The 21,694-nt window shown below is 61.0% G+C and overlaps 1 protein-coding gene across 1 annotated transcript in view; it reads left to right on the top strand.

Moving 5' to 3' along the window:
* Window positions 1–984: 984 nt before the first annotated feature.
* LRRC4B (leucine rich repeat containing 4B) overlaps window positions 985–21,694 on the top strand; it is a 38,970-nt gene continuing 18,260 nt past the window's right edge. Inside the window, exons 1-2 of the mRNA XM_033845666.2 lie at window positions 985–1,329; window positions 17,041–17,372. Of these exons, the coding sequence (XP_033701557.1) occupies window positions 17,076–17,372 (297 nt within the window). The 5' untranslated portion in view covers window positions 985–1,329; window positions 17,041–17,075. The remainder of the gene's footprint in view (window positions 1,330–17,040; window positions 17,373–21,694) is intronic.

Raw genomic sequence — 21,694 nt, 5'->3', positions numbered from 1 at the left:
GAGGGTTCAAGACATTCCCTCCGTGCTCTCCCTCAGGCTCCTGCAGCCCACCTGTGCTCCACAGCTCTAGCTCCCAGGCTCCTTTCTCCCCTGGCCTGGATCTCCCCTCTCCCCCCACCCCCCTCTTGGTCTCCCTCCCTTCAGTCCTCTCATCTCTGTCCAGCTTTGTTTCTCCCCATCAGGCCAGCGCCTCCGCCCTGCTTCCTCCCTCTCCCCACATTCCCCCAAAGCCTCCCCGCCTTTCCTCCCGCCCTCTCCTACCTCTCCCCTCCCTCCTCCCTTCCCCCACTTCCCCGCTCCTGGGCCTTCTCCAGCCCCCTAAACATCTCTCTCCTTCCAGACCCTCTTTCCTGTCCTCTGCCTACTGCCTCCCTCTCCCCAGCTCGGCTTCCCCTCCATCCACCAGCTCTGGCCCTGCCTTCCCCTTCCCTCCGCATTCACCCCGCAAATATTTACCAAAGGTGTACTAGGAGTTTCTCCCCCCCGGCCTCCCATCCTGTCCGGGACGAGCTCGCCTCCCTCTCCCCTTCTTTCCACCCTTCCCCGCTCCTCCCTCGGTGTCTCCCTCTCCTGCTTCCCGCTCGGCCCTCCCTCCCGCTCTTTCCTTCCCTCTTTTCTCTTTCTCTCACTTTCTTCCCCTTCTTTCTCCCACCGCTTCACCCCTCCCCCACCCTCCCCCTCTCGTCCCTCCCCCTTTCCCTCCCTTCCCCATCCTCTCCCTTTGCCTCCCTCCCCTTCTTCCTCTCCTTCTCTCCTCTCCCCCCTCCGTTCCCTCCCGGGCAGCCTCCCCCCTCCCGGCGCCCTCCCTCCCCTCCCTCCCGCTCCCCCTCCATCATCAGTATTCCGCTCCCGTCTCTGCCGCTCTCGGCGGCTCTCGGTCGCTGCCGCACCGTCCGAGGCGGGGGCCGGGGCCGGGGCCGGGGCCTGGGGGGGTGGGGTGGGGGGAGAGCGGCGCCGGCGGCCCGACGAGGGAGGAAGGAAGGAAGGAAGGCTGGAAGGAAGGAAGCGAGGAAAGAAAGAAGGAAAGAAAGGAAGGCAAGAAGGAAGGCGGGCCGGCGGACGAGGGCGCCGGGCCGGGCGGCAGGCGGGCGGGCGGGCGAGCGAGGAGGCAGCGCGGCCCCCGAACCCCACCGCTGCCGCTGCGGAAGCCCCCTCCCCATCCAGGACCGGGGAGGGGGGAGAACGCGAGAGACCCGGGCCCGGACGCAGCCCCGCCCCCCGCGCCTCCCCGCAGCGGGCCTCGCACCCCAAATCCCTGTGCCTCATTGGGGGGGTCCTCCCCCCGCGGGCCGGGCATGCTGCCCCCCGGAAGGAGCCCCTTTCCTCGCTGTGAGTAGCCGCCGAAGGGCCCGGGCGGGGGCGGGAGGAGGAACCGCGGGGGGGGGAGCATTCTCTAATTAGGGGACCGTGGTCTTAGGCCTCCTCGGGGCTGGGGGGCCGGCGGCAGAGGACAGTGGGCGGGGCCTGATGGAGAGCAGCAGGCGGTGGGGGAGGTAGTCGGGTGGGGGTCCTCCGGGCCAGGCTAGTTCTGTGTTGGGGGCGGGGGTCGCCGCTGCCTAGGGACGGGGGGGGGGGGGGGGGGGGGAATGTGCGTCCGGCGGTCGTTGTGTATCCAGCTGTAGGGCTGAGGATGTAGGCTTGCGGGGCGGGGGGGGGAGGGGAGGTGGCTCGCTGGGTGTAGGTCTGGGCCCCTCTTTCTGGGGCGGGAGTTCGGGTTCTTCCCCCCCCATTGCCCCTCCCACCTTCCACACCGCCGCTGCTTGGGGTGGGGGGGCACGCCAGTGATGGGGAGGGGGGGAGAGGCGGGCACGGGGTTTCCTTGGTGACCGCGCCTGGCAGGAGCGGTTGCCCTGGCAACCGGGGAGAACCGGGGAGTTTGGGAAGTGAGAATGGGAAAAACGGAGGGGGTGACTGGGGAACGAGACAACCCTCTCCCCAATCTTCAGCCCCTCTCCCTCTGGGGTCCCCCAACCCCCTACTGATGGGCAACCAAACCCCTTCCCCTCCCTCTTCCCAAGACCCCCTTCCTTGACCCCATTCTGCTTCGGGGCCTTCTATCCTTGGCACGTGTCTCTCTGGGACCACTACCTGCCTCCCACCGTCCTTAGCCCTCTCCTCTTGGGGACCTCCCCTCCCCCATTTGCTGCCCTCCCAAGCCTTCCCACCCTCATACCTACTCTTCTAGGACCTTCTAACTGCACCTCGTCTTCCCCTCAGGATCCCCTCATCCCCCATCTCTCCCCCTCTCCCCCCAGACATCCCCCCTTGACCCCCTCTCCAGGAGATCGCAACTTTGGCCTCTTTTTCCTCTAGCCCCCAGTCGCTACCTTGATTCCTCTCAGGACCCCTTATCACTTCCCCTCTCTGCTTAGGACCTTCACCTGGGCAGGGGCCGGGGGAGCTTCTCGCTAGCACCCCAGCCTCTTTCGCTACATCCTGCTCTGTCCGGGACCCCCTTCTGTGACCTCTCTTCACTTAGAGCCCCCCATCCCTGTCTCCTCACCTCATGGGATCCCCCACTCCCAGACCCCCCAGTCCTAGGGGCCTCCTGTCTGGAACCTCTCCTTCTCTTTCCCTCGGCTTTTTCCAACTCCCCATCAGTCCTGGGGAGCCCGTGACCCAGGCTCTGTCCAGGGTTCCGCCCACATTTCCAAGTCCCCACCTCCATGGGCTCTTCCTTCTCTCCGGCCAGGGGCCCAGCCAGTCTCTCTCCTGGACTCTGGGTCCTGATGCCCATGGTGCCCCCTCACCCACCCGGCCCGTCCTGTCTCTCTGCCACTCCCATCCTCCTCCCCCTCTCTCCCCGCCCCCACCCCTGCCGCTCCTCCGGAGCTCCGGCCCCTTCTCCCCGCCCTGCTCCTCGCAGCCTCAGGCCTTGCTTTCTGGAAGAGACTTTCTCAGGGTGAGGAAATCCCCTGGGGAGAGCCCAGATGGGAAAGGGGAGGGGGGAAGGGAGCCACAGGGCTGCCCCTCAGCCCCCTCCCCACGCCCTCCCCAGCTGGAAGCTGCAGTCGAGCCTCCGCAGCGCACCATTGCTATGCACCTCACATCCCAAGTCCCGGCCGCGCAGCCGCCAGACAGGAACTCGGGCTCCAGCGGCAGCTGGGGATAGCCAGAGTCGCTTCCCTCCCGGTCCAGGCAGCAGGCAGCATCCTCTCCCCGCTAGAACCTCCCCCCACCCCGCAGTGGCCAGGATCAGCCCCTCCCTCTTCCTGTCTCCTTGCTGCTTCTAACGTGCACCTCCTTTCCCTCCCCACCTTCCTCCCGCTCTTCCCTGGGTCTCCTCTAATCCTGGCACTTGAGTGTTCAAACACACACTCAGAAAGGAGGGACAGAGAGCGAAGCAGCCAAGAGGTAAGAGGGAGACATCCAGACAAGGCAGGGAAGGGTGGGAGAGGGGGGACCCCACTCCCAAACAGACACACAGTTAGGGCGCACCACCAGGGAGCCAGACCTGCACGGAGTTACTCAATTCCAAAAGAAAGGAAAGTAGGGGAGGGAGGGGAACACACACCATCCTCACACACAGAGCAAGGGACCAGGCAAGGCAGAGACACAGGGAGCCGCAGACTCTGGAGCGTACGGGGAGAGACCCAGGGCGCAGGCGGGAAGGAGCCCGAGGGCACTCCAGCACCCGAGAGGTGCAGGGGGCGACCAGAGGCACAGCGCCCAACTTGCCAGAGAGAGTCAGCCATCACTGGAGGGCAGGAGGCAGCGTGTGAGGAAGACACAGACGCATGTGCAGGCAGAGGTGCACACGTGCGTGGCGCACACGCACAAACACACACAGTCATTCACTCGCAGCCAGAGACCCAGATGTGGAATCAGAGAGACCCAGTTACAAACTTGGCTTCAGAACCCGGAGTCAGAGAGAAAGACCTGGACACACAGAGACACACGCAGTCCCTCATACACAGAGACACGGAGGGAGAGACAAAGGCAGCACCTCCTGGAGAGACGCCCTGTCAGGGAGGCCCTCACTCCTGGTCACCCTGTGACCTCACACTCACAGAGACTCAAAGAGGTGTCATGGGGACATCGAGAGGCACGGAGGAGGCCCCAGAGCTCTGGAGATGCAGCCCCGCGTGTTGCTGGTACATTCTCACATCCCAGCGCGAGGGGTCTCCGTGTGTGCTGGAGGGACCCCGGCAGCCGCCCTGCATCCCTCCCAGAGTCAGTCAGAGGGCTCCGGCAGAATTAAGACGTCAGGTATCAGAGGGCCTTTGACACGTCTCAGGAAAATGGAGCCAGGGCCCAGCACGCACGCATGCACCGGCGGCACCGAGGCCAGGTGGAGAGAGGCAGGTCTCCAGGCGAGGTGCTGTGGGGCATGGCCAGAGTGGGGGGGCGGGAGGGGAAGCGCTGAGTCCTCAGCCGCTTCCAGCACCCCGGCTCCTCTCCTCCCCCCACCCATGGCTCACCTGTCTCCTCTGATAGGACAGTGCACCCTCTCATTATCACACCCTCCGCATCCTTCTTCCCTTCCCCGACCTCTCCGGCTGGGCATCTGTCCTAAGGTGTCACCTGGACCTCGTGTCTCTATCTCTGCACCTCCATCTCCCACCTCTCTCCCCTCGGCTAACCCTTCACCCCGCCCCCCAGCCCAGTGCCTTCCGGTCTTCCCTCCTCTGTCTTCCCTTGCTTTCTTTTCCACTTCTTTCCAGCCGCACTCGCTCCCTGCACTTTCTTCTCCGTTTCTCTGTTGTCGCTCTCCCTCACCTCCAGCCATCTGTTTCTAGCTGCCCCTCTGTCTTCCTTCCTCTTCCTTTTCCCCTGCACTCGCCCTCCCCACAGCCCTGAGCACTTACACTGGTGTCCTGTGGACGGCGAGCGTTATTTCCCCCTACTGCTTTCAAAGTGTTTAATGTGTTGCCAACTTTTTGAAAAAACTTAGCAATTTCACATGAAAACTCATTCACATCACAAGAAAAAAATGTGTAACTTCGCGTGGTGATTCGTAAGTAGACTTCTTGTGGTGATCGTTTTGCACACATTGAATTATTGTGTGATACACCTAAAGCTAATATAATGTTATATTCAATTCTATCTCAAAACTCCAGCTTCTCAGCTGCTTTGCATAATTCTCCCCCTGGGGTAGCAGTGCCCTGTGCTCAGGTGCCCCAAGGGCCAACCCTCCCTACTCTGTTCTCACCTGCTTCATCCATCTTCCTTACCTTCCCAGCACTAGAGTCAGCTGAGTTTTCCACCTCTGCTATTTTCTCTTCTGTTCCTCTCCAAGTGGTTCTTCCCACCTCTCCCACCCCATCCCCCGTCACTCTCTCCACACTCCTACCATTGATTTTCTTCCAGAATCGGAGCCCCTTTGCCAGGGGCTCTCTCTGCCTGCCCTTCCTGCCCCATCATTCTTCGGGGCAGTTTTGCCCCAGCTCTGGGCCTCCCTGGAGCCAGGGCCTGCCTCCCTGCCACACCAAGGGCGGGAAGACTCTTAAGACCGCCAGGCTGCAGAGCACACACAAGGTCTGTTGCAGCCCATCCTTGGTTGGCTGACAGCCAGGGTGGGCCCCAGACCCCACCCTTGTCCCCCGTGGGTCAGATTGCAGCCCACAGGCAGGGGAGGGTTTCCCTGTGTGTTGAAGGGAGGGCAGGTACACAGTTGAAAGTTCACCTGGTCCCAGTGCAGGTCTCAGAGGACAAGAGGCTATGTTCCGGGGGACGAGGGGCTTCACCTGGTCTCATCTCCGGGTCAGGGTGCAGATGACAGGGGTCCCCTTTGTGCCATGACAGTGCTCAACCCCACCATCAGTTCCTCCACCATCACCCTTGTCGGGGTGTAGGGAGAATGTCTGTGTTTCCTCTCTGGCAGAGTGTAGGAAGTCTCATCCCTGAGTTTAGGAACCCTCCATCTTTGCTGGGGAGAAACCCCCTTTCCCTTCCCTTCCCAGTCCCTGAGAGTGGGGTGACTCTGCCGGAGAGGGGGTGGCAGGAGAGTAAAAAGCGTGCCAAGATGCCCCCTTGTTGCCTGGAAACCTACATGCAACTGTTGTCATGGCAGGTGGAGGGGAGGGGCTGCTTCTGAGGCCTGGGAGATGGGCTGGTAGGGCCCCTGCAGGCAGAAGTCCATCCCAGGGGGCGGCTGGGTCCTCAAGAGGGCTGCAGAGAGTGAGGACGCTGGGTCCTGGTGGGGGTGTTGAGAAGCCTGTGTATGACCCAGATGGCTAGCAGAGAGGGAGCGAGGTAGGGCTGGGGCAGCGACCCAGGCCACTCCCTTCCTGTCTCAGCTGTGTCCCCCTGAACCCCTCAGCCCACACTCCTGTCAGAGTGTTGAGCTTAGGCCCCAGAGCTCTTGTTCAAGTGCTGTGACAAAGGTCAGAAAACAGCGGCAGCCCCAGCTCTCCCAGAGGGGCAGCCCCAGGCGGTAAACGCGGAGATTTGCCGTCCACTTGCCTGGAACCCTCAAACCCAGGGCCGGAGATAATGATGACAAGAGCTGACATTCATTAGCGCTTACCCTGGGCCAGGCTCTGTGCTGGTGATTCCATGTGGATTTGTTCTGTTCTCTCCTCACAGGAGTCCTGGGAGGGAGGCACGATCATCATCCTTATTTGACAAAAGGGGGAACTGATGCGGGAGAGATGAGGTCCCTTACCCGACATCACCAAGGTGGAAGTGGCAGAGCTGGGGCTGCAAACCTGGGCACTGGTCACTCTGCAGATTGCCTCCCCCAGCTGAGATCACTGCTTTCCAAAGGGGGAAACAGAGAGGGCACCATGCTGGCCCATCAGGCCCTCCGAGTGGAAATTAGGATCATTAATAATAACAATAATCAGATTGTTAAGAATAACAGATTCAGAAGATTAGAGTTTAAAAGAGATATCGGAGTTCTGGTAACTCACAGGCTCCTGGCCTCTCGATCTTGTTTATGCCCAGAGGGGAGAGGACATACCCAGGCCCATTCTCACGGCGGACTTTTCTTACCAGGGTGGGGGTGTCCAGTCCAGGTCCAGCTGGGTCTGGGGGGAACAAAGATCCTTCAGGTGATTCTGTGGGTCCCCCCCCAGTGATAAATGGGTGTTTCTGATCCAGCCAGAAACACTGGATTAACATAAGGGGGGGTGGGGGTGGAGTAAAAAGGAGGAAAAGATTTGTTCTTCTGACCCAGTGAGAATAAGTGATAACTGATATTAATGATTTATTACTGATAACACTGTCATTGAGGTGCCCAGCACTGGACAGGTAATGACACCAAGCTAGGTGTCATTACCTTCACAGACAGAGCCTGGGGGGGTTGGAGGGGGACACAGTGAGAAAGCGGCGGGTCAGAGTGTAAACCCAGGCCTCCCTGACACCCTTGCTCTTTCCACCTGTCCATCCTTCCTAAAGTGACAGTGTGACACTATCCAGGAGGAGGAGAATAGTCACAGTCATAGAAGAGTTGTATCGACCTTTCCATGAGCCAGACACTGTGCTCAGCAGCGCCGCAGATACGGGGACCACTGACTCCCCACCACCCGAGGAGGCCGATTAGCTCTTTTCCTCATTTTACAGATGAGCAAACTGAGGCCACGAGAGGCGATGTCCCCCTTCCAAGGCCCCATGTCTGATACGAGTGACGATCGCGGTTCTAACCCCGGTCTGCAGCCCCTCCCAGCACACCTCTAGACGGGGTGGGGGAGGGGAGGGTTCATTACTCATCTGGAAATGGACCGTGGGAGCGGATTGCACACCTAGGGGACCCTTGACCCCTTGCTCGAGGACCAGCATCCCTGGGAAATGTGGGATCTTGGCCTGGTCCTGGATCCACCAGATCAGAACCTGCACTTTCACAAAGCCCCCAGCTCGCCTGGCTGCGCGCCGATGTCTAAGGAACACTGATCCCATCCAAGGAGTTTTCAGCTCTTGGTTACTTTTAGTAGAACCCCCCCCCCCTTTTTTAAAGAGTAGTAGTTCTGCACGCCCTGAGATGGAAAACAGATGGCAGCATTGCCCTTCCAGGGGACAGAGAGGGGAGCAGGGGGGCGGGAGGCCACAGTCAGGCTGGCTCACACTAGGGCCCTCCCCACCTGCAAACTCACCCCCATGCACCCCTGCGAAGCCTTGGCAATAACCGCTGTTTGGAAAACCTCCAGGACCAGGCTAGGTCCTAGCTCTCTTCCTGGGCGGATTCAGTTCAGCGGCGGTGTGAGGCCGCCCCACCTCCCAGAGTCACACAGTACAGGGGCCCTGGGTGTTCAGCTTCCTTCCATCTCTTGGTTCCTGCCCGGGTCCGGGCGGTCATGGGTACAACGAGGACTCAGGACCTCACCACGCCTCAGTATGCCCTTCCGTGAAGTGGAACTGCTGTAGTTCCTCCCCTGCGGGCCCAAGGCTGCCTCAGCAGAGGCCTGGCACAGAGCAGGCTTCATACGACAAAGGCAGAGCCAGCCTGGCTTGCGTGCCCTACTCTCAGTTGAGTTTGTTTCTCTCACTTTGATCTCCTTCCAAGTCCTTCCAGAATCCTGGGAGAGCCCTGCGAGGTTGTTGGGCAGAGCCTCCGAGCAGAGGAGCCCGAGCTCTGGGGACTCAGGACTGGTTCCAAGCGGGACGGAGGCTGAACCGGGAGGTACTGGGATGGCCATACCACGCCGTCCGATACAGGAACCACTACGGCCACAGCCATGTGTGGCCATCGACATTTAGATTAATTTAAAGAGGGACTTCCCTGGCGGTCCAGTGGTTAAGACTCTGAGCTTCCACCGCAGGGGCCACAGGTTCGATCCCTGGTCGGGGAACTTAAGAATCTGCGTGCTGCAGGGCACAGCCAAAAAAAAAAAAATTCTCGATTAATTTAAAGTAAATCAGCAATTCAGCTCCTCACTCACACCACGCGGCAAGTGCTTGATGGCCACATATGCTGGCGGCCACCATACCCGACGGCGCGGATAGCACTTCAGTGGGGGACAGCGACCCACTCAAACACTGAACCGGTTCCACACCGGCTGGCAAACAGCTGCTGTTCTCCCCCCACCCCCTGCCTCCCCAGCCCGGTGTCATATGCTACCTGTTATCAATTCCCATTTCTCAGACGAAGAAACGGGGACGGCGAGCTCTGGTTCCCAGCAGAAAATCGGCAGCTGCCTGGGACCGGAGCGGGTTTGCTTCTGTCCCCGCTCACCAGGCAGACTTCACATCCCAGCTCACGTTTGCCAGGCACTTGCTGACCAGACCATCTTCTGGGCCCCCTTTCCCCCGCCCCGGGCAGCGCTGACTGTCACTGATGTCCTGTTTTAAAGGAGGAAATGGGAGCCCAGAGAGGGGGAGGGCCTGGCCCAAGGTAACACAGCCAGCGACCGATGGCAACCAGGCTGCGGGTCCCTCCACCCCCCGTAGCCTCTGGGGTGCTGGCGTGAGCGGGTTCGCCACCTACAAGCAAAGACTGGACCGCTTCAATCTCCTCTCCCCAACCTTCTTCCCTGCCCTCTCCCCTTTCTTGGCTTTAAGAATGTGACCCCCAAATCTATAAGAAGAACCTGGCCCCTCCCTCTGCCTCATCTCCAAGTTCTGCCACTTTTTGCAAATTGTCAGTATCTTTTCATTCTTTTCCTCCTCGCCACCCCTGTGGCCCCGGCCCCAGACTCATCCTCTCTCCCTGGACCTTTGGCCCAGCTCCTGCCCGGCCTCAGTCTCTCCCAAGAGTCCACTCAGAGGGAACTTTCCAACCCAGAGCTGACCCTGCCCCTCTCCTGTCACAGCCTCCCACCCTCAGCTCCCAGCACCCCCGCCTCTCAGTCCGCTGTGGAGCAGGACGTCTTTGTAACCGAGCTGGACTCTGCAGACCCCCGACCCCCATCTGCCTCTCTGGCCCCCAGGCCTTTACACACAGGGGTCCCTCTGCCTGACGCGCCCTTCACCCGCATGCCTCGCGCCGTTTTGCCATCACTTCCTCCCGCAGACGTTCCAGGGCCTCCACCCTGTGCTCACCCTCTCACTCAGCCTTTGTATGTCTCCCCTCTGGACCACTAACTCCCCAAAGACAAAGGCAGGTCTCCTCTGCCCCTGCGCCCCCGGCGCCGGCAGGGAATCCAGCGGTAGGGGGCGCTCGCTCGCTCCTTCATTCTGCGGGTATCGATGAGGTTCTGTAGGAGCCGGGCGCATCCTAGGCACCCGGGATGCAGCCAGACAGACAAACTCCCTGCCTGGGGAGCTCACCTTCTAGTGGGGAGACAGACAATGTGCAGGACCAGGCGTTATCCATCATACGATGTCGGGCCAGCTGACGAGAGGGTTGTGAAGGAAAGGAAGAGAAGTGTAAGGGACGGGCTGGGGGGCGGGGGGCAAAGAAACCTTCCCGGAGCGGGCACGGAACAGAGTCCAGCATGGAGACAGAGAGAGCAACGCAGACCCAAGGAGGACCGCTCCAGGCAGAGGGAACAGCAAGGGCAAAGGCCCTGAGGTGGGAACGTGCCTGGTGTGTGGGCGGAGACTCGGGGTGGTGGAGTCACCGGTAAATATTTGTTAAATGAACATATGAAAGACCAAATAAATGACCCGTCAGTGCTTCTCGGTCGGGAGTTGGGGGAAGACAGGAGAAGACAGCCCCCCTCACCAAGCAAGTCATCTCTCCCCAGCCCACCGCTGCCTCAGGAAGCTTGGGCAAGTCCTGAGCTGAGCCCCCAACTCTGTTTCCTCCGCAGCAGCTATGAGGGGCCTGAGCCACCCTTTTCCCAGGGTGATTCTATCTCAAAAGTTAGCGGACTGTCGATTCTCGGGGCTTTGGGGTTGCTTTTATTTTAAAAGCATTCAGGACACGGACAGGCTCAGAGGGACACACGTGTGAAGTTGTTTCATCCATCCCTGAAGCCTGTGCTGTCTGTACCCTGCCCCTCTTCCCCCCACCTTAACAGCTCCCGGCCATGCCCGTATGACAGACATCCAGGGAGAGAAGTGTTCATCTCTCCCTGGCTTTGATGTCTCTCCACCCTCCTGGCTCCAGGCTCCACTTCCGCCCCAGTCCCTCACAGTTGGGAAGTTCTTCTTTAGATCTAACCTCCATCCCTCTTGCTGCGATGGCAGTTAATTTCCTATCTTTTCTCTCACCTCCTGAACTTCCCCCAGAAAAAACTGAGTACGCCTGACTGGAATGTTCCCTGCCTCTCTTTTCTCCTCACCCCGCCTCTCCTGGGCCCCTGAGTCTCCGATCTGCCATCTGCCTGAATCCTCTCAGGCACGATGCCCGAGATCTCTCAGGACTTGGGGAGGACGGCGAAGCTGGCGGGGCCTCGGCCCGTCGCCTCGAGTGCCTGGCCCTCCGTGCCTCCGCCTTCCCCTGGATCTCGGCTCGCTTTCTAGCTTCCTCTGTTCCCCCTTAACGCCTCTCTCCCTCTCCCTTGCCACCTCCCAGGGCTCACGTTGGTCTCTGTCTCTGTTTCTCTCTCGTGCTGTGTCTCTGCCCCTTTCTGCCTTTCACACCTCTTCTCTCTGGGGCCTCTTGCATCTCTGTGTCTGCTTCGGTCCCTTGCACCAGGTGGGGGTGGAGGACCCTCACGTTGAGGCTTCTCCCAGGGCCCTGGGGTGAGCGAGGCAGTGGGGTGACCTGGCCCAGGGCTGGGCCTTGGGTTCCAATCCCAGCTGCCCCGTATCCAGGCTGTGTGACCATCGGCCAGTACCTTCAGCCCTCAGGATCTGCTTTTCCATCTGGAAAACGGACACAGGGACAAAGCCTTCTTCCTAGGGCCGCAGGAAGAAGCCAGCATCTGGAGACGAGGGCACGGCTAAGCATGGCCCTAGGCCCATAGCGAGTGCTCAACAGAGATTCCCGTCACTATCAGGGGCGGACCATGGCCAATGAGGGTGGCAGAAGGCAGGTCACAGTTCAACAGGCCCCCAGGAGACCTCCAAGGGAACTGTCCCTGCTATCACGACAAGCTAGAGCGTCTCTGGGGCCCCTCGGCTCTGGGGAGGCTGACCAGGGAGGGGCCGCTTCCCAGCGGCGTGTTTAGCCTTGAGCAAGCGACTTTGCCTCTCTGTGCCTCAGCTTCCCTGTCTGTGAAGTGGGGGTGAGAGCGGTCCCCTGTCAGGGCCGATGGGAGAACTACAGTTAATGCGAGTCAAACTCCCAGGACTCTGCCCTGTTGGTGCCGGGTGCACGGTGGACGTTACCATCACTGGTTGTTCTTCAAGGAGTTGGTATGAGTCAGGCATGCGCACAGCCCCTGGCTTTGAGAACATGCTCAGAAGAAGAGGGTTAGCCAGCACCCCATTAGCTGTGCTGGAGGGGGCTGTAACTGGGGCCAGGTGTCCCCTCGGCGCAAAGCCATATCCTGGAACGTAGCCCACACAGGTGGCATCTGAGGTGTGGCTCCCCTCAGGGCCTGCATTTAGTGGGGTGCACGCAGCTGCCCTGGGGACCTACGGTGTAGTACCTGGGACCCTGCCAGCCAGATGGCGGCATGCTGTGGGTGCAGAAATTGAGCCGAAGGCAGTGTGTTTGCAGCGGCGGCGTATGGAGGTGCTGAGTCTGCCAGGCTGGCCTCCTGGGATGGGAGGGGCCTCCTGGGATGGGAGGGGCCTCCTGGGATGGGAGGGGCCTCCTGGGATGGGAGGGGACCCTGGGGTCTGGACGTCTGTGGGATGAGCCCGAGATGTGCAGCTGGGTGAGCGTGTCCTGGGCTGGGTGTGCAGAGAGGGGCATGTGGCCAAGCAGGTGCGTCTGTGTGTGACTATAGGAGAGAAGGCGGGGAAACTGGGGGGGGATCTAAATGATGGCGCTGATAACTAATGCTTCCGATGTTCACTGAGCACCTACCCTGTGCCAGGGAACCAAACTGTGCACAAAACAGACGCGGTCCCTGCCCTCGGGGAGCTTACACTCAAGTGTGTGGGCTTCTAAGAGGTCAGAGGGTAACAAATGCGATACAGACAAAGCAGAGAAGGTTCTGGTGTGGGGTAGGGGTGCTGTGAGATGCAAGGAGGCCTCACTGAAAAGACCTGAAGGAGGACAGGGACGCCTGAGGATGAGCGGTCCAGGCAGAGGGAAGAGCACGTGCAAAGGCCCTGAGGCAGGACCGTGCGCGCCATTCCAGAAACAGCGAAGAGGCCAGTGTGGCCTGAGGTGGGTGGGTGAACGGGGTTAGGAGCAGCCCATCCTGGGGAGAGGGGTCTGCTAAACCTCGGTGAAGTCTCTGCCCTCACACCCCGTGAGACAGGGTGTGAGAGCTGTTTAGTGGAGGAGGGGCAGGATCTGACTTGGATGCTGTCAGGACCCCTCCAGCTGCCTGTGAGAACCGTCTGGGAGGGAGAGCGAGAGTCAAAGTGGGGAGACAACTGAGGAGGCAACTGTGATCATCTAGGGGAGATGGTGGCGGGGATGAGAAGTGGTCAGATCTGCATTTTTTTGTAAAGAGAGAGCCATTTACTGAGCCAGTCCCCGAGTGGCCCCGTGAGACAGATACTATTATTATCCCTGTTGCACAGCATTTTTCTGCAGCTCAGAAAAATGAAGTCACTGGCCTAAGGTCACACAGCAAACCAACAGCAGATCCGGGACTGAAACCCAGGCCCCCTGGCACTTGGTCGATGTGCTCTGTTATCGCTGCTTGTCTTTGGGGGCCTGTGGATGTTGGGTTTGGAGGGTGGGGGTAGCGTTAGTCAGCATCTACACCGGTGTCCGCACACAGTAGGGACGCAGAAAATATTTGTTGGATGGATGGATGGATGGATGAAAACCGATGAACAGAATGAATGGAAGACGCTGCCCTGCCCATTTTGCAGAAGTGTATCGGGAGGCGGATAGCAGGATACGGCCGAGGTCCAGGGGAGAGGGCCGCATCTGGGGATGGGTTTCTTTGTGGCATGAACAGGGGTTGGCCCTCGGCTGAAGGACTGGGGTGACGGTGACATGGGCCCAGGTTCGCTGGTGTATCAGGGGTGGAGGTTAGAGTGCCTGGTTGTGCGGTGTGGTGGGGGGCTTTGGGGGGCCCCTAGGGTCCTGGGGGAGTGCCTGCCTGCAGAGGAGCCCGCACTAGGTTGTCTGCACTCGGGCTGGGGGGCAGGTGCACGAGGCGGGGTGGGTCAGCGCTGGCCCAGCCTGGTTATGCGGCCGATGAGGCTGTGCCAGGAGGCCAGGCCCCCCCCACCCCCTTCCCTGGGCAGACCAGCCTTCAACCTTCCTCCCCGACTTCCCCGCCCTTCCCCGGCTGCCCAGAACCAATGGGTTAATTAGATAACAGAGCCTTTGATTAACGGGGGAGGGGGAGGCCTCCAGCGCTGAGAAGGGGGGCTGGAGGAGGAGGGAGGAGAGGCGCCCTCCCCGCTCAGGAGGCGAGAAAGGAGGGAGGGGTGGGGAGGGAGGGAGCTGAGGCACAGCTTGGCTCTGCACTGCCGTGTGACTAGAAATTGTAATCGCGGAGAGAGAGAGACAGACAGAGCCCGGCCGAGGGAGACGGAGACGGACAGACGGACAGACAGACAGAGAATCCGACCGAGACGGGCTCCCCGACCTACCTGCGAGAGGGTGATGGGGACGGAGACAGAGTGAGGAGGAGATGGAGAAGGAGTGGGGGGCCTGGTGGTCCCAAGGCTGGCGAGACAGTGAGGGGGGCCTGAGGGGGGGCGGGGCGCAGAGGCAGAGGGGCAGGGAGAGAGCAGGGGGCTGAGGCCGGCGGAGGTGGGGGAGAGTGGAGGTAGAGGGTAAGAGACTGGAGGAGGCGAGCAGGGAGGGCGGGAGACAGTTGCTGCAGTGGCCTAGACGGGCCTGCGGGGGGCGGGGTGGGAAGGGCGACAGGCGAGGAGGGGGGGGCGCGGGGAGACCCCAAAAGCCCCTGCGCCCCCCCCAGCACAACCTCGACGGGAAGCCCTGGAGAACTGGGGAGGCAGAGCCCCCGGCGGCTGGAGGCATGTGGAGGGGGGGACCTGGGGCGCAGGGAGAGGCCCAGCGGAAGCCGAGCCACTGGGGTGAGTGTCGCTCTGTGTGGGGGGAGACAAGGATGGAGATGGCGGAGGGCGACGAGGGAGGGGAGGGAGGCCCAGGCTCTGCAGAAGCCATCCTGGGGGAGGGGGGGCAGTGGTGCGGGCGGGCAGCAAGCGAGATGGGGACCGAGGCGGAGGTAGAGACACAGCGGCGGCGGGTCTGGACCTGCGGTGGGCGCTGCGGGCTCCCACCGCCCGAGCGGCATCCCGGTCTGGGGGTTCCCCGGCCTCGAAGGCTGGCCCCCTTGGGCTGCGCCGGCGCTTGGCTCCGAGGGTGTGGGCTGGCTTATCACCAGTGTCTTGAGGTGGGAACAGGACGGGGACAGAGCGTAGCGCTCCTTGTCACTCAGGGATATGCAAAGACCCCACCGCCCTCACAGACCGCATAGATGGAGGCGCTCACAGCCCCCAGCCCTCCAGGCAGAAAAATGAGTCTGGAGTGTAGACACAGGACCAACCCTCCCCCTATCCCACCCCCATCTCTCTCTCTCTCTGTCTCTGTGTCTCCGTCTAGCTGTTGCTCTTCCCCTCACACATGCGTTCAGACACACAGACATGCGCACATGTCTTTTTATCTGAGTTAAAATGATGTTGGAAACCGCGGGAGGGAGCGTGTGTGTGTGTGTGTGCGCGTGCGTGTGCGGGGCGGTGGGGAGGCCCGGCGGCCCCGTGTCCGCGGGTCTGGGAGTGCGAGGGCGCGCCCCTGTCACCGCTGTTGCTGTGCGTGTTTGTGCAGACGGCTCCTCTGTCCCCCTGTTCGCCCCACTCGTGGGGAACTCTTCGGTCGGCCGTGTTGGAGCAGAGCTCGCGGGCGTGGGCGCGTTTGTGTGCGCTCGAGGCGGAGACTCTGCGTGGAAGGGTTAGGGTTGGGGAGCCCGAGGGGTAAAGCCAGGACCGCAAACCCCTTCTGTCGCTACCCAGCCAGCTCCGTGCTCCTCAGCGGCCTCATCTGTCAACTGGGCATCCTAACAGCTTCCTCCTGTGGCTCCCAGGAAGCTTAAACAAGCGTGTGCAGGTCTGGCGCAGAGAAGGGGCACACTCGCAATTCCGGAGCCATTATTATTGTTGTTTTCATTGTTACTGTCATGACTAGCCCATCCCCCTCTCCGTCTCTGGTCCTGTGGAAACGCGGGTGGGAGGACCTGACCCCCACGCTGCCCACTCCCGTCCCAGAGCTCAGGCTCAGGCTCTCCGGCCCCCCAGCCCCTTCTCCAGCACCACCCTGCGTGTAGCAGCCGCTGGCACGGACCCACCAGCTGCCATCGTGGCCTCGAGCACCTGCCACCCTCGACCTCCTCCTCCCCCGTTATCGTCTCCGGTGTCCTCCCTCCGCAGCTGCCTCACCTGCCCACACCCGGCCCCTCCCCCCTTGCCTTGTCTGGCACCTTCTCCTTCAAATCCCCCGTTTGAGTCGAACTCAGATCCCTCCAGCCGCTGCCGCCGCTGCCACTGCTTCAAGGCGCATGGACCGCGGGTGATGGCAGGGAGTCTGGCTTGCTGGGAAACTTGGCCTCTACAAACACTCCCTGAAGGGAGAAGTGATGGGGGGGGGGCGTCCAGGAGGCTGGTCCCCTCCCAGAAGTGCATGCAGGTGGAGAGGGGACTCGGGCGGCTGCTGGGACGGGAGCCAGATCCTCATTGCGACTTCCCGGCGTGGCTTTTCACCTCTTCTCTGTCACTTACGTCTTGTCTGTCTTGTCTCTCACTCCATCTCGACCTATTTATGTCCCTTTTTGAAATCATGCAAAGAGCCAAGTTTTTTATCTGGCCGACATCTCCACTTGCCGGCCAAGCGCCCCTGGGTGAGCCCTTCCTCTCCCCCAGACTCAGTTTTCTGTTCTGCGAAATGGGCATAAAGTCTTCCCAGCACAGAGAGGGTGAGATGAGTGTAGGGTGCACAGGGCCAGCCCTCCTCTCTGCCCGCCTCGTCCTGCCCTGCTGGGCCCTCATCATCAGGGGTGGCCTCTCCCTCCACAGGGCGTCTGCAGGAGTCTTGCCCCCTTGGGTCCTGAGCCTGGGCAGGGAGGTGATGGTGGTGGCAGCAGAGGCAGAGAGCGGCCTGGATGTCGGGGAGGAGCTGGGCCACTCGGGGGGTCCCCGTCCCTCACTGAGCCTCTCCCTCTCTCTCCCTGACAGCCCCCCGGCGCCCAGGCGGAGCATGAACATTGAGGATGGCGCGCGCCCGCGGCTCCCCGTGCCCCCCACTGCCGCCCAGTAGGATGTCCTGGCCCCATGGGGCCCTGCTCTTCCTCTGGCTCTTCTCCCCACCCCTGGGGGCCGGCGGGGGCGGCGTGGCCGTGACATCTGCCGCCGCAGGGGGCTCCCCGCCGGCCACCTCCTGCCCCGCGGCCTGCTCCTGCAGCAACCAGGCCAGCCGGGTGATCTGCACAAGGAGGGAGCTGGCCGAGGTCCCGGCCAGCATCCCCGTCAACACGCGGTACCTGAACCTGCAGGAGAACGGCATCCAGGTGAGCTGGGCTGGCAGCCCGGGGGGTGGGGGAGGGGCCCGGGGGTGGCCAGTCCCACCTCCCTGAGCTGGCAGAGCCTCCTGGGCGTCCCCACCAGCTCTTCACGCCCGTACCCTGGGCACTTATGAGATGCTGTTTGCATCCTAGTCACTTGAGCCGAGGCTGTCTGGGTTTTCTCGGCACAAGGCTCCCTGTGTCTGTACCAGCACACGGGGCCCCAGGGCAGGACCATCTGCCCTCCTCCCACAGCACGGCACAGGTGAGCCCTCAGCCTGGCCCCGGAGCCACAGGTCGTGCTGGGGGCGACCCTTCCCTGAGGCCCCTGTGCCACCTGCACCACCGCACCTGCCGCGTGGCGTTGGCCACACGTGATGCATGACTCTGCCCCTCAGTTTCTTCATCCGGAAAATGGCGATGATATGATCTCTGCCCCAAGGGGCTGGTGCGAGGGCTGATGGGTGTCACACTTGTCAAGGATTTAGAATCGCTCTGGCCCCGGGCGAGCGCTCATATGCTGTGTGGTACGGGGATCACATCCCCACTCGCCGGAGTCGGTGTGAGAGCCCTGTGCTCCCCAGTACCGGCTGGCACTCGGACGCGGCAGCTGCCATCCGATTATAATTGTCATTAAGATGGGCCGTGGGCTTCCCTGGTGGCGCCGTGGTTGAGAGTCCGCCTGCCGATGCAGGGGACACGGGTTCGTGCCCCGGTCCGGGAAGATCCCACATGCCGCGGAGCGGCTGGGCCCGTGAGCCATGGCCGCTGAGCCTGCGCGTCCGGAGCCTGTGCTCCGCAACGGGAGAGGCCACAGCAGTGAGAGGCCCGCGTACCGCAAAAAAAAAAAAAAAAAAAAAAAAAAAAAAGATGGGCCGTAAGTGATGCTTTGGGGGCAGAGCTGTGCTATTTTGAAGCAGGGTCTCCCCCGCTCTGCTTTATTGACGCTGGGGCTGGATCACCCTCAGTGGGGTAGGGGGGCGGGCATCCTGTGCACTGTAGGATGTGGGGCAGCTTCCCCGGCCACTAGAGGCCAGTAGCATTCCGCCCCCCAGTTCCAAATGTGTCTCCAGATGTTGCCAGATATTCCCTGGGGAGGGAGGGAATTTCCCCACCCCCACCCCCGGTTGAGAAACACTGGGTTTTTTTTTTTTGAGCCTGGGCCACCACAGTGCAAGCGCTAACCGCTGGACCACCAGGGAATTCCCCTGACCTCCATGTCTTTAAAGCTGCAGCCAGCAACCCCTCCTCCTGCAGCCACCACCCCCTTCCCCCATCCAGTTCCGTCCCCCACGGCCCTCAGCATTTAACACAATGCCCGTTTACTTCTAGACAGAGGCCTGGAGTGTGAGATCAGGGAGGGCGCGTGTGGCTGTCAGTTTTACTCACTGATGTGTCCCGAGTGCCTAGACTACGGCCTCCCACGTGTAAGACAACCAAGAGACGCTGAACGGACCAAAGCGCTAAGGGGAAGGCCGGAGATGCTGGGGCGCTTGGGGCCCGGAGAGGAAGATGGTGAGGGGAGGTTTGCCTGCGGGACCCCAGGACCCAAGAGAGGCGTATTCAGGCAGAGGGATCGTCTGAGCAGCCCCTCGGGGCTGGGAGGGGGACTGGTTATCACAGAAGAGGCTGGACTTCATTCCACAGAGTCCAGGGGGGCTCTGGAGGGCTTTAGGCAGAGGGCACCATCGGCCTTGTGTGGTAGCCCCTGGGAGGATGGGTTGAGTGTATGCCGTTAGGAGGTGGCGGAGCTGTGGCGCCGGTGTCGCTTGGTCGCTGTCACATGTCAGCCAGTGCCCTGCCCTGGACCGGGGTGGGGGCACCTAGTGCAGTGCCGGCCACTGAGCAGCTGTTGGTGGGACTGAATTGTTCAATGAGCCCCCCCAAAGAGAAAACGGCCCAGTTCCTCCAAAGGGATGCTGCTGGTGGTGTGAACTCAGCGGCTCCTCGTCGCAGACGCGATCCCTGATGCTCTAACCTCCCCCCTTCCGGCTCCCATTTCCCGGTTATCCCAGCCTGGCGTGCCATCCTGTTTATTGGTGGACCGCCTCTTCCCTTCTAGAATGTAAGCCACTCAGGGGCAGGGAAGGGCTTTGCCCAGAGCTGGTCCTAGCAGCATCTGTGGACTGTCACATGAATACACAAAGGATGCGTGGAGCACCAGCAACAAGGGGGCAGGTGTATGGTGAGAATGAAGGGAGGGTGTCGCCCCCTAAAGGGAGGCATGGACAGAGCAGCTGAGACTGCAGCTTGATGTGTGCGAGGCTGACTCAAACCACACGAGCAGAAAAGGTAGCCTCTAGGTGGAGGCAGCTGGTGAGGTGGGCCTGGAGCCCAGGGACGCAGTCCTGCAGGGGCAGGGGTGTGGTGATGTGACGCAACTCCAGCTTCAGTGGTCCTTGCCCCACGGCCACCCAGGAAGGGACAGCCTTGCCCTTGGCATTGACCCCCTAAGAGGTCCCCTCTCTGCCCCCACAGAGGGGGGCTCTGGTCCCCAGGCTGTCCAGGACAGTCAGATGGGGGCCCTGATCCCTTCCTCTTCCCCAGGGTCAGACCAGGATGTGCAGTGGGGGAGGGGAAGTTTAGCTCGGAGCCCTCTTCTCTCCTGGTTCTATGGGCTGGGATAGGAGAGGCCTGCATGGGGACAGGGGATTGACCAAATGCCTTTAAAACAGTGGTTCTCTGGGAATTTCCTGGTGGTCCAGTGGTTAGGACCCGGTGCTCTCACTGCCAGGGGCCCGGGTTCAATCCCTGGTCGGGGAAGTAAGATCCCGCAAGCTCCTCGGACCCGCCAAAAAAAAAAAACAAAAAAGACACGGATATCAGGGTGGCCTCACGCAGAAGGTGACATCTGAACAAATGTTTGGAGGGGGTGACGGTGGGAGCCTTGTGGGGCATTCCAGGCAGGGGGCAGCAGGTGCAAAGGCCCTGGGGTAGAGCCTGCCTGTGTAGGAGGAAAAGCCACGAGCCTGGCGTGGCTGGAGCGGAATGAACTATGGGGAGAGGGCGGGAGGTGAGGACAGAGATGGGACAAAGGGGCCTCGGGGTCACGGTGAGGACTTGGGCTCTTCTCTGCATGAGACAGGAGCCAGGGGAGGCTTTGAGCAGAGGACAGACGGGCTCTGACTTGGGTCTCTCTCTGGCCAAGGTGTGGGGACTGTAGGGGCAAGGGCGATGGCAGAGAGGCCTGTTCGGAGGCTGGTGCAGAGTTCACGAGAAAGAGAGACTGGTGGCCCCAGGTTGGCCCAGACTGGTTGCAGTGGAGGTGTGGGGAGCAGACAGATTCTGGGTCTGTTTTTTGGTGGTGTTTTTTGTTTGTTTGGTTGGTTGGTTGGTTTTTTGGCTGCGTTGGGTCTTTGTTGCTGTGCACGGGCTTTCTCTAGTTGCGACAAGGGGTGGCTACTCTTCATTGCGGTGAGCGGGCTTCTCTTGTGGAACACGGGCTCTAAGCATGCGGGCTTCAGTAGTTGTGGCATGCAGGCTCAGTAGTTGTGGTGCATGGGCTTAGTTGCTCTGCAGCATGTAGGATCTTCCCTGACCATGGCTCGAATCTGTTTCTCCTGCACTGGCAGGCGGATTCTTGACCACTGCAACACGAGGGAAGACCCTGGGTCTGTTTTGAAGGTGGAGACCGCAGGATTTTCCAGCAAAGTGGATATGGGAAAAGGAGAGAGGATGACTCTGTAGGTCTGAGTGGACCCTTGGTTGGACCTGTCTGCTCGTGTGTCTCTCACCCCATCTCCCAGGCTACTGGTCTCCAAACGATGTGACCCACATCCCTGTCAGAATATACATATATGAATTTTATTACTAAAGTCACGCAAATGTTAAAGGATGGGAAGCATGTCTTGAAATCCTAACGCTTTCGTTTCTCACCCCTGGGGGTTCTTGCAGCCCCCTGCTCTGGAGACCTCCGACCCCACCCCACCCCCAGACTGCACATTCCCTGAGGCCAGGGAATGTCCAGTCTGCAAAAGTGAACGATTCAAAATGTTCAATGGAATCTTCCTCCCTCGGTGGACACCTCGCAGATGGCGGGAGGAGTGGGGCCGCCATTAGAGGGGTTTTACCAAATAATTTTTTTTTTTTTTTTTTTTTTTTGCGTTACGCGGGCCTCTCACTGTTGTGGCCTCTCCCGTTGCGGGGCACAGGCTCCGGACGCGCAGGCTCAGCAGCCATGGCTCACGGGCCCAGCCGCTCCGCGGCACGTGGGATCCTCCCAGACCAGGGCACGAACCCGCATCCCCTGCATCGGCAGGCGGACTCTCAACCACCGCGCCACCAGGGAAGCCCACAAATAACTTTTTAATTATCCAGATAAGAAATGA

This window comes from Tursiops truncatus, chromosome 19 (assembly GCF_011762595.2).
Source record: "Tursiops truncatus isolate mTurTru1 chromosome 19, mTurTru1.mat.Y, whole genome shotgun sequence".
In the NCBI taxonomy this organism is placed as follows: domain Eukaryota; kingdom Metazoa; phylum Chordata; class Mammalia; order Artiodactyla; family Delphinidae; genus Tursiops; species Tursiops truncatus.
The sequence above is the reverse complement of the archived record's forward strand: the minus strand, read 5'-3'. Positions and strand labels throughout refer to the sequence as shown.